A 12,098-nucleotide genomic window follows, 5' to 3' on the forward strand; every position below is an offset into this window, starting at 1 on the left:
AGCCCAGCTTTACTGCAATACTAACATGTAGAGGGTCATTACGGATCGACATTTACCTTAATCTGTGACTGCCAACCATGAACCGATAAATTCCAGCAGATTCCACTGGGAGAAATCAGTAAACTTCTCAGTGGAAAGAACTGAAGGAAAATTCTGCCGAGAACAGAATACATTTTCTACAAGGGCTGCTCTGCAAATGGGTTCTGACTTTTGAAAGTTCTCTTGCTGCGTAGCTTTGCAACATTTAATACCGTTTTGATGGTTTGAGAGACGGGATGACAACCGAAGATGACATGACTTAGAAGGCAAGCAGAAATTTTCTCTGCAAAAACAATGCAAGATTAAACACAAGGGGGAATATAGCTCTTGCATTATTCACCCAGCTGCCTTGGCGGAAATAGCTGGGCTGTCATGGGTCCGGCCTAAATGTTGCTTCTTTTTTCAAATCGATCATCACTCCTTCACCTCATAATCTTACAAGTGCTTCACAGCAGAATACATCACAGCCCTGATTGCATACAAAAGAGACCCTCCAGTCTTTGAAAGCATCGGCTCCAGCTCTGACACGCGCTCCGCCGATGGGCCACGCACTTGCCAATGCAAGCACAAACAGTAACACCCTCTCCAAACTGAGAAAAGTCTGCCTTCTCCCTTCCTCACCTGCTTTCATGCTTCTAGGATTTTATTAACTTTTAGGAATGGTTATCAATAATTCCAAAACTAACTTCTTAAAGTCTGAGGCATCTGATTTTCTCGTTGACAGCATGAGCGACTCTATCCATGATAGGGCATATTTGCTACTAATTTTAAAAAGAAACGCGGAAGACATCTATAAAACTAGAATGACAACTTCTGGAAAATGATCAAAGGAAGCACTAAATAAAAATAAAACTAAAAGATTTCAAGTACTATATATACTTGCATTTTTCTATGGTAGGGTTTGCTTTAAATAGGTACCCTACTATCACAGCACCTGGTATATTGATTCAGAAAGTTTCTGACAACATTTTTACAGAATCTCATGTAATATAACTTAAGTCCCGTTAATTCATTATATAACACACACCAGAATTACTAACTCAGTTTGGAAATATTGAAATGGTCACCCAAAATAGCTTATTTAAGGTAGATGGAAAAGTTAAAGCTCAACTCTGCAGGAATAATGTTTCAACTCTCAATCAGTTTTTAGGAAAAAGGAAGAATATGTTGAAGCCCTACCACATCCACTGGGGATATGTTCCAAAACTATGGATGCCTAAAACTAAAAAATTACAGGATCCCACAAATACTGTGCTGTTTTCTATATGTACATCCCTATAATAAAGATCATTTTCTAAAATTAGACATGGTAAAAGGTCAACAACAAGGACTAATATGAGAACAATTACAACAATAGACTGATAAATACTGATAATGTTATATGAGGAGCTGGCGCTGTGGCATAGCGCGTATAGCCATTGCCTGCAGTGCCGGCATCTTATATGGGCACCAGTTCTAGTCCTGGCTGCTCCACTTCCAATCCAGCTCTCTGCTATGGTGTAGGAAAGCAGTGGAAGATGGCCCAGCTCCTTGGGCCCCTGCACCCAAGTGGGAGACCCGGAAGAAGCTCCTGGCTCCTGGCTTCAGAGCATCTCCAACCGTTGCGGCCACCTGGGGAGTGAACCAGCGGATGGAAGACCTCTCTCTCTCTCTCTCTATGCCTTTCCTTCTCTCTCTGTGTAACTCTGACTTTCAAATAAGTAAATAAATCTTTTTTAAAAAAATGTTATGTGAGTTGGTCTCTTTCTCTGGAATTTTCCATTTAATATTTTTGAACTATGGTTGACCTCAGGCAATGAAAACCTCAAACTTGAGTGTACATCCTAACACCCAGAAGGGTTTGTTGGAACCAAACTAGGATGTGGCTGCGGCGGCAAATTCACATTCCCACTAACGTGTCCTGTGTGGCTCTTCCGGCTACACTGGGGCTGAGAACTGTGGTCCAGACTCCGAGTCAGTTTCTTTTTAGGGAATTAAAAAAAGGGATTAAAAACCATAGCTAAAAGAAAGATTTCAAATGAAAATAAATCATTTTCTAATGCTATTTCAAGTTTTAAAACTCATAAACAAATTACCTGGATCAGCATAGAAAATCCCAGTAAAAAAGACCGAATACGTCAAGCGACCATGAGGATGAAACGGTGCCTCCCACCTCACGTGGGCTTCCCGGGATCCACGTGTTTTGACAAACACATTTACTGTTCCTTCAGGGGGAGCTTCCAGAGTTCGATTTTCCACCTGTGAGTATAAAAAGATTTATTTTTGTTTGCAAATAAAATAAGTACATGCTTCGCTTTGAGCACATTTCTTCAAAGAATCTCTTTTTGCTGTGAAGTAAACTATTTTGACAGTAGCATCTTGTATGAATGCCTCATTTTGTCAGCAGGATCAAAGCACACCTCATGTTTTCTTCCTCCTGCTGTTCAAGCTTAGAATTTGAGCTCCTGACCGGGGCTGTTGTTTGTGATTTCCAGAATATGTGGATCAGCTCACACTAAGATCCTGCCTGTGGCTGCGCATATCTATAAACCACTCCTAGGACTGCTGGAAAATGATGTTTATGTGATTGCAAATGAGAGGAAATGCATATAGTTGATTTTTGTAAATTCCTGACCTAGCAGTAGACTTTTGGCTTTTGTAAAAAAGGCAGACTAAGCATTCTGATTCTCACACACACACACATACACACACACACAGCTAGGATGCTATTAGGTATGTAAAGACGGTATCATGCTGACATTAGGACATAATTGCACCTGTATCACTCCATCCCTAACATATCATCACAAAAGGAGGTGATATCATGTTAATTTAAGAGCCCAGACAGAAAACACAAAGGGATGTATTATTTGGAGAGAAATATTCTGGAATAAAATGTAATCTCAAAATACATAAGGGTCAGAGAGCTCTCAATTGCTCTGTAAGTAAAATGACTAAGTGACCCACAGGAAGATGAAGCTGGCAAAGAAGTAGAAAAGACTCCAATTTTTTTTTTCCATTTTTTAGCCACTGGCTTAAACTTGGAAAACACTACCCTTAAACTTAGAGGCACCACTTGTAAATATTTGATCTTTTATGATTTTTTGACTGCATTGATTACTTTGACTTTATTCTCAAAGTCTGGCAGGCTTGTACCTCACAGATAGGTGATCAAACATGAAATATTCTTAGGCAGGCAAATGTTCTCCATTATGAAGATTTTATTCATTATGGTGATTATACTTTCCCAATTGGGAAAATAAATGTAAAAAGGATAGACTGTTAATTTTTAATAAGTATGGAATCACAATATGTTTTATTTCCTTCAGATAAAGGTTATAAAAAACTCATCTGGGCTGGCACCGTAGCTCACTAGGCTAATCCTCCGCCTTGCGGCGCCGGCACACCGGGTTCTAGTCCTGGTCGGGGCGCCAGATTCTGTCCCGGTTGCCCCTCTTCCAGGCCAGCTCTCTGCTGTGGCCAGGGAGTGCAGAGGATAGCCCAAGTGCTTGGGCCCTGCACCCCATGGGAGACCAGAAGAAGCACCTGGCTCCTGGCTTCAGATCAGCATGATGCACCAGCCGCAGCGCGCCGGCCACGGCGGCCATTGGAGGGTAAACCAACGGCAAAGGAAGACCTTTCTCTCTGTCTCTCTCTCTCACTGTCCACTCTGCCTGTCAAAAAAAAAAATTCATCTGTAACTTCTATCCACTTTTACTAATCTAATAGCAACATCTAAAAAATAAAACAAGCTAGACTGGCAAAATATCAATTCACAGTTTTAATATTTCTTAACAACATAGTTTCATTATATCTCTCTATATATAATAGTTCAAATTATTATGCAGAAAAATTATTTTAAAGGGTTGCAAATAAGGTATAATTATAAATGTCAAGGAATTATTGGCAATTCCAGATAACTATATTAGTAGCCTCAAAAATCTAGTTCATACAAAATCATTATATCTTTTTTTCAATTTCCTTAAGTATCTGGATAAAAACTCAAGTTTTTACTCCGCATTAAATTTTTAATTATACTATTTTTCATTGGCTAAATCTTTTTATCTTTAATTTTTTGTTTATTTACTTTGCCTTAAAAGGAATATTAAGGAATAATACTCAATAAAGTAAATGTTACATTGGCATTGATTTGGAAACTTCCCTTGACACAGAAAAAATATTTGACAACAAAAATGAAGTATAAATATACAAACATTTTATTTTATTTTTATTTTTTGACAGGCAGAGTGGACAGTGAGAGACAGAGACAGAGAGAAAGGTCTTCCTTTGCCGTTGGTTCACCCTCCAATTGCCGCTGTGGTTGGTGCACTGCGGCCGGCACACCGTGCTGATCCGAAGCCTGGAGCCAGGTGCTTTTCCTGGTCTCCCATGGGGTGCAGGACCCAAGGACTTGGGCCATCCTCCACTGCACTCTTGGACCACAGCAGAGAGCTGGCCAGGAAAAGGGGCAACCAGGACAGAATCTGGCGCCCCGACCGGGACTAGAACCCGGTGTGCCAGCACTGCAAGGCGGAGGATTAGCCTATTGAGCCGCCGCACCGGCCAATATACAAACATTTTAAATAAATTTTTATTCCTTAGAAAATTCATACTAGGAACACTTGAAAACAAAGATTTTTAATTTTTCACACTAACCCCTTTTAAAAGCTAGACATCATTTTCTTTTGAAACAGTTGTGAGACCTGAGACTTAGTGAAGGAAGTGTATTTCTCAAGGAAGCTACAAAGATTTAGAGCAGACTTCCCACAAAAGATTGTTTTTGACTGTCACACAGATTACCATTAAGATTAAGATGTCTAAGATAGCATATTTAATTGCATATTTTCAAAAAAATTGTGAAAGTGTGTGTGTAGGTGTGCATGTATCTGGTATATTCATCTGTATAAGCATGCCACCACCAAAAAACCAAAGAAGTTTTGAAGTTTTTTTTTTTTCTCAAATAAATCTTTTACTTAATAAGTGCAAATTTCATAAGTACAACTTTAGGAATAGAAGTGATTCTTCCCACCATACCTGCCCTCCCACCCCCATTCCTACCCCACCTTCTCCTCCCTCTCCCATTCCCAGTCCCATTCTCTGTTAAGATTCATTTTCAATTAACTTTATACACAGAAGACCAACTCTATACTAAGTAAAGATTTCAACAATTTGAACACACACACACACATACACACACAAACTGGTAAGTTTTATAGTTAATTCTCATAATACAACTCATTGAGGACAGAAGTTCCATGTGTAAATCCAATTTCCCAGCACCATTTGTTGAAGAGACAATACAACATATCAAAACTTAAGGACTGGAGCCGGCATCCCATATGGGTGCTGGTTCGAGTCCTGGCTGCTCCACTTCTGATCCCACTTTCTGCTATGGCCTGGAAAAGCAGCACAAGATGACCCAATCTTTGGGCCCCTGTACCCACATGGGAGACCCAGAAGAAGCTCTTGGCTCCTGACTTTGAATCGGCACAGCTCCAGCTGTTGTGCCCAAATGGGGAGTGAACCAGCAGATGGAAGACCTCTCTCTCCCACTTTCTCTGCCTCTCCTCTCTCTGTATAACTTTGACTTTCAAATAAATAAATAAATCTTTAAAAAAGAAAGAAACTGGAAAAGCACAAAATAAATGAGCTATCCATGCAACTTAAGGATCTAGAAAAATAACAGCAAACCAAACCGAAAACTAGTAGGAGAAAAGAAGTAATTAAAATTAGAGGAGAAACCAACAATATTTAAACAATAAAATACAAAAGATCACCAAAACAAAGAGCTAATTTTTTGGAAAAATAAACAAAATTGACACACCATTGGCTCAACTAACCAAACAAAGGAGAGAGAAGACCCAAATCAAATAAGAGATGAAAAAGTAAATGTAACAACAGACATCACAAAAATAAAAAGAATCCTCAGAAATTATTACAAAAGATATATGCCAACAAACTGGGAAACCAAGAAGAAATGGACTGATTCCTGGACACACACAACCTATATAAATTGAGCCATGAAGCACTGAAAACCTAAACAGAAACATTACCAAGAGAGAAATTGAATAGTGAAAGATTCTCCCAACAAAGAAAAGCCCAGGATCAGATGGCTTTACTGGTGAATTCTAACAAGCATTTAAAGAAGAACTAATTCCAATATTTCTCAAGCTATTCAAAACAATGGAAAGGGAGTGATTCCTTCCAAATTCTTTCTATGAAGCCAACATCACCTTAATTCATAAATCCCAGAAAAGACACAACAGAAAAAGAAATACAGACCAATTTCCCTGATGAACATATATGCAAAAATCCTCAGCAAAATTCTAGCCAATTGAATCAAACAACACATCAGAAAGATCATTCACCCAGACCAAGTAGGATTTATCCTTGGTATGCAGGGATGGTTCAACATTCACCAATCAATCAACGTGATACATCACATTAACAAAGTGAAGAACAAAAACCATATGATTATCTCAATATATGCAGAGAAAGCATTTGATAAAATATAATATTCCTTCATAATGAAAATTCTAAGCAATTTGGGTATAGAACGAACATATATCAACACAATCAAGGAAATTCCTGACAAACCGATGATCAGTATTGTATTGAATGGGAAAAAGTTGGAAGCATTCTCATGGAGATCTGGAACCAGACAAGGATACCCACTCTTGCCATTGCTATTCAATCCAGACCTGGAAGTTTTAGCCAGAGCCATTAGGCAAGAAAAAGAAATCAAGGGGATACAAATTGGGGAAAAGGAAATCAAACTATCCCGATTTGCAGATGACATGATTCTATATAGAGGGTATCCAAAAGACTTCACCAAAAGACTATTGGAACTCATAGAAGAGTTCAGTAAATCAGCAGAATTTAAAATCAACACACATAAAATCAACAGCCTTTGTTTATACAGACAATGCCACAGTTGAGAAAGAACTTCTAAGATAAATTCCATTCACAATAGCTACAAAAAGAATTAAATACCTTCAAATAAATTTAACAAATGATATTAAAGATCTCTACAATAAGAATTATAAAACATTAAAGAAATAGAAGAAGTTGGGAAAAAAAAAAGGGAAATCTTCTATGTTCATGGATTGGGAAGAATCAATATCATCAAAATGTCCATTCTTCTGAAAGCAATTTACAGATTCAGTGCAATATCAATCAAAATATCAAGGACATTCTTCTCAGATTCAGAAAAAAACGATGCTGAAATTCACATGGAAATACAGGAGACCTCAAATAGATAAAGCAATCTCATATAATAAAACAAAGCCAGAGGCATCACAATACCAGATTTCAGGATACACTACAAGGCAGTTATAATCAAAACAGCCTGGTACTGGTAAAAAAAAAAAAAATAGATGGAATGACCAATGAAACAGAATAGAAATGCCAGAAATCAATCCAAGTATCTACAACCAACTTACATTTGACCAAGGAGCTAACACCAATCCCTGGAGCGAGGACAGTCTCTTCAACTAAGAAGCTTTCTAATCATTTAATAAAGCGATGACCTTATAGTTTTACATGTCACCCTCAAGAGGGTCCCTGGAGAAATGATCCAATAAATGTTCCAAGACAAGATCCAGTCATAACATTCTCAGTCTTAGCATCTACTAGCATTATTTACCATTGGATAAATGTTGTGTGGGGAGGAAGCAAAATGATTTTCCTATGAAAAAAATCATCACATTTTATTATAGAGACACAAAATGTGAAGGGTTTCTCTTGCATGGAAAACATTTAAAAAGCCTTCTTTGATGAACCCTTGTTGATTTTTTCATTATTTCAAAAACTTATAAAAGCCCAATTACTAACACCTGAAAATTATATCAAATGCATTGAACATTGTTTTCTATATTAGAATTTCTTTAAAAGTCAAATGCACTGTTTAATGGATAAGAACTGAACAAACCCCAGGGAATCTTTCTAAAATGGATCCAGAGCAATTCCTTCTGAACCACAAGAACAGGTAACAAACTATGGCCAGTGCAGAAAAACAAAGCATATTAAGAATATGGGATCCTGGTATGCATTTTTATTTTAAAAATACTCTCTTTTATCAAATTTATCCTTTTTTCTTTTATTATAATTATTTCCCTTTATTACAATCTTATGAGTAAGTTTTGAAGAAGAACAGACTGCATCCACAACTAGGAAGCATATTTGTCATAGAAAAAATTGAACATCATTTCCCTGAATGTGGTTAACAATGGTATTAAATATGTAGAACAATGAAAAAGAACAGGTTTCTCTAAGAATCAAAATTATCCTTAAGGAATGTTGTTGGGTGAACAAAAAATTAGACTCTTTCAGTTATTCTTTGATTTCTGCCAGCAAAATATTTAAGAATAGAAATGACATATTTTTATTTCAATGAAATATTTCACTTAAAAAGTTATGACATAGAGCTTTAGTAAAGAATCCTTTTAAGAGAAATGCAACTGTCATGACTACATTTGTCTGAATTTTGTTTAATATCACATTATTATTTAATGATAGCAAACTCCGGCTTTTAAAATTGATTCAGACTTCTTAAATCAATAAGTCCATATTGGGGCCAGCGCTGTGGCGTAGTGGGTGAGGCCGCTGCTTGCAGTGCTGGCATCCATGTGGGCACTAGTTCTAGTCCCGGCTGCTCCACTTCCAATCCAGCTCTCTGCTGTGGCCTTGGAAAGCAGTGGAGAATGGCCCAAGTCCTTGGGCCCCTGCATCCGCATGGGAGACCTGTAAGAAGCTCCTGGCTCCTGGTATCTGATCAGCATGGCTCCGGCTGTTGCAGCCAACTGGGGAGTGAGCCAACGAATGAAAGACCTCTCCCTCTGCCTCTCCTTCTCTCTCTGGGTAGCTCTAACTTTCAAATAAATAAATAAATAAATAAATTCAAAAAAATAAGGACATACTAAAAAGAAGCATCAACAAAAAGGAGCTGCATCTATAATATCTTCCATGATTGTAATAGATATCCAGGGCTATTTAAAAGACTTACATGTGTAATCTTGGAAGAGCACAGTATGTACTGTGATTGGCCAAAAAAAAAAAAAAAAAATAGACATTCTTGGCAGCATATATTTGACTTGTTCTAAATAAAGTCATTGTTGTTCAATCCCAGGGATTAGAGATGGATCACTGACTAAGGAAAAGCATTTGCATAGTGCATATACGATAAAGAACAATACTGAGATTAGAAAATAACTGAGCTGCAGTCAGGATTGAGTCTAGAATGGATGAGGCTGTAGCAGAGTAGTTTTACAATCCAATTCTGTCTTTCCCTGCCCATCACAGCATTGTGGCATTTGATTTCTTAAGGTTAACGTCCCCTACTATCTGCTCAGGACTCAGATCAATAAACATGTCCCCCTTGCTTAAAGTTACCAGAACAACAGGAGACAGTGTGGAGCCAATTTAGCAGCCAGAACCACAATTTGAAGTTTATAGTTAGAAAAAGTCTAAGTTTCAAGCACATGGGCACATGGGAAATGTTCTTTTGTTTCTTTTTCTTCCTTTCTCTCTCTCTCTTTTTTTTTTTTTTTTTTTTTTTTGAATGGAGAAGCAAACCTGGCCTATTGCCATGGCTGCTTTTAAGGGTAAGTGTCCATCAGCGGGGTCTGGGCTATAAAATCCTTAATGGCAATAAAGACTGTAGCTCAGCTCCACCGACGGATGATGTTAGCTGCTTGGAAAGCAACCAATCTCTGAAACGAATGTGAGGTGGGATCACAAATGAGGAAGCAGCAATTAAAGTATAGAGCTGTTTTTCAAGGTAATATTTATATAATACACTCTTCAATGAAGACCAAGTGCAGTCAAATGGTAGGGAATTAGCAAACACTGCCAAAAAATATCTAAAACTAATGAGTATTTCCTTTAAGAAGAAGCTAAATTGAATCAGACCAGAAAAATGCACAAAGCATAATGCAATGTTTTCAAACTAAAGACTGTCATGGTAGTCTGACAACTATGTACTATTAATTGGAGTTTTTAAATTATATTAGGAATAAAATACACAATTTTGCCAAGATTTCCACTGCTAATGAAATATAGAAATACATTACAGAATTCCAAAACGTGGTATCAAAAGCTGATGTTAATGTAATTTTAAACATTGTTTTTATGATGCTGTATCACATTAATGAGAGGAAAGCATTTTATTGTAATAGATGAGGTAAACTCAACCTTGTAATTGATTAACCTACTGGTTGTTGAGCAATGTGCAATTGCAACTTTCAATTATGCTTACTTTGTAACCATCAACATGCTAGTCATTGAGCCTGTTATTAAGAAGAAAAATACCCCCTTCCAACATGTCCCTGAATTGGGAAAAATTATATGGATGCCTACTATGCCATCCAACTTACCTTTCTTTCCACAAAAAGCACATTCTGTTCTTGACTAGACTTATGCATAGCCATGAAATTTATGTTGACCATAAAATCTTAGAAACTCTTAACTGAACTTTTAAAAAGAAAAATCTCCTATCCCTCTAACTGTGCAGAGAGTGAGTCAGCTCCACTTACTCCTTACTTGATATTCAGTGTCATCTGACATTTAATACATTCCCAAAATGTAAATCACATACTCACCAGTGGGCCCAGAGCACAACCTTTGGCAGTGCATGCTTGGACTCGGAAGGAATGTAAGCTCCAAGGAGCAAACCCATAAGCATGACAGCTGAGTTCTGAGGAATTGTGAATTAATACACCATCCAGATATAATCCATAACTCGTGATAACACCTGGGAAGATAATAATTGGCTTTTAGCATGACTACTAGACAATAGCAAAGAATGTCACATCTCCTTGATGTGATTTCTAGTGTCATGGAATCACTGAATCACAGTTCTGGTATTTCTCTTTGCCTAAACTCTGTCTCCAAAGGACAAAACAGGCTTTACCTTTGAATATTAAAGTGTTAAGCTAATTATTATAGAGACAGAAATAGAACCCAATAGTTCCAGTAGGAGAATCTTTCAATTGCATCACATTAGCTGCTGTCATTTATATTCCAGATCAAAAATGAGTAAATGCAGTACATTTATAATTTTTATTGCTTTCTAAAAAGATATTATTAATAGATGTGCTCCAGAGGTAAAATGACCTTATTTGTTAAAGTATTATATATTACTCATGGTGATCAGACACTGTTCTAAGAACCCAACACGTACTCACTCTTTTTTAAACCTCTCCTCATAGACTTTCTATAATAAAGGCAGTATTATTATCAGTATTTTATAGATGAAGGAATTGATATGTAACATGGTCAGGTCACCCAGCTGTCTAATATTTGAGTGAAGATTTGATTCTAGGAGGCTTGACCAACAACCCTATGTTCTCAACTGCAACATCAAATCACTTACATCTAAAGCCTTGTATTAATTGTACAAATTGCATTCCTGATACACACTCTTGTGACTTGGAGAAACAATGTTTTCTGGTTTTAATGACCAGTTAAGGTTTGTTTCAGAAGTCATGCATTTTTTTTTCATCCAATCAGCTAGTTGGAATATGAGAGTTGGGATGGTTATTTGATTTGCTCAATCAAAATATTTTCATGAAAAAAGAGTTAGAGATTGGCATAGCGAAGGGTCTATATTCACCAGAAGCATAAAATCCCCAAACTGACTTAACAGTCTAGGATGAGAAACAGCTTTACACACATGCAAAATTGAAATCTCTCTTGAAGCAACTGCACAGTGGCCTCTCTGAGCATGTTCTTGAGGATTTTTCTCATTTTTTGGGTCAGATAGTCTTCCTACAGGACAGAAATTGGGTGCTTCACCCCTATCACATGGGACAGCTTCATCACAGCATTACATATTTATCCCGTAAGTAGTCAAGGTCAGTGAGGAAGTTCCTGATGCTCAACTTCTCTGATGCCTGACTCTCAGTCTTGTAAACCCAGGGCTTTGGTCTTGCTCATGCCCAGAGGGGAGATTCAATCTTTATGCATCATCACATTAGAGATAGCATTACTCATGGAACCATACCACCAGGAGCCCCTTCCCCAAACGTGAGGGAACCGCTCATCTCTAGACCTGTTTACAGCTGTTTAGCAGTGCCATCATC

The 12,098-nt window shown here is 37.6% G+C and overlaps 1 protein-coding gene across 1 annotated transcript in view; it reads right to left on the bottom strand.

Annotated features, from left to right (window-relative positions):
• Positions 1–12,098, bottom strand: part of USH2A (usherin) — an 870,853-nt gene that overhangs the window by 348,688 nt on the left and 510,067 nt on the right. Inside the window, exons 37-38 of the mRNA XM_089312189.1 lie at positions 10,617–10,768; positions 2,115–2,277 (exon numbers count right to left, since the gene is read on the bottom strand). Of these exons, the coding sequence (XP_089168315.1) occupies positions 2,115–2,277; positions 10,617–10,768 (315 nt within the window). The remainder of the gene's footprint in view (positions 1–2,114; positions 2,278–10,616; positions 10,769–12,098) is intronic.

The sequence above is a fragment of the Oryctolagus cuniculus genome, chromosome 13 (assembly GCF_051225735.1).
Source record: "Oryctolagus cuniculus isolate XC-2025 breed Fujian yellow rabbit chromosome 13, ASM5122573v1, whole genome shotgun sequence".
Taxonomy (NCBI): domain Eukaryota; kingdom Metazoa; phylum Chordata; class Mammalia; order Lagomorpha; family Leporidae; genus Oryctolagus; species Oryctolagus cuniculus.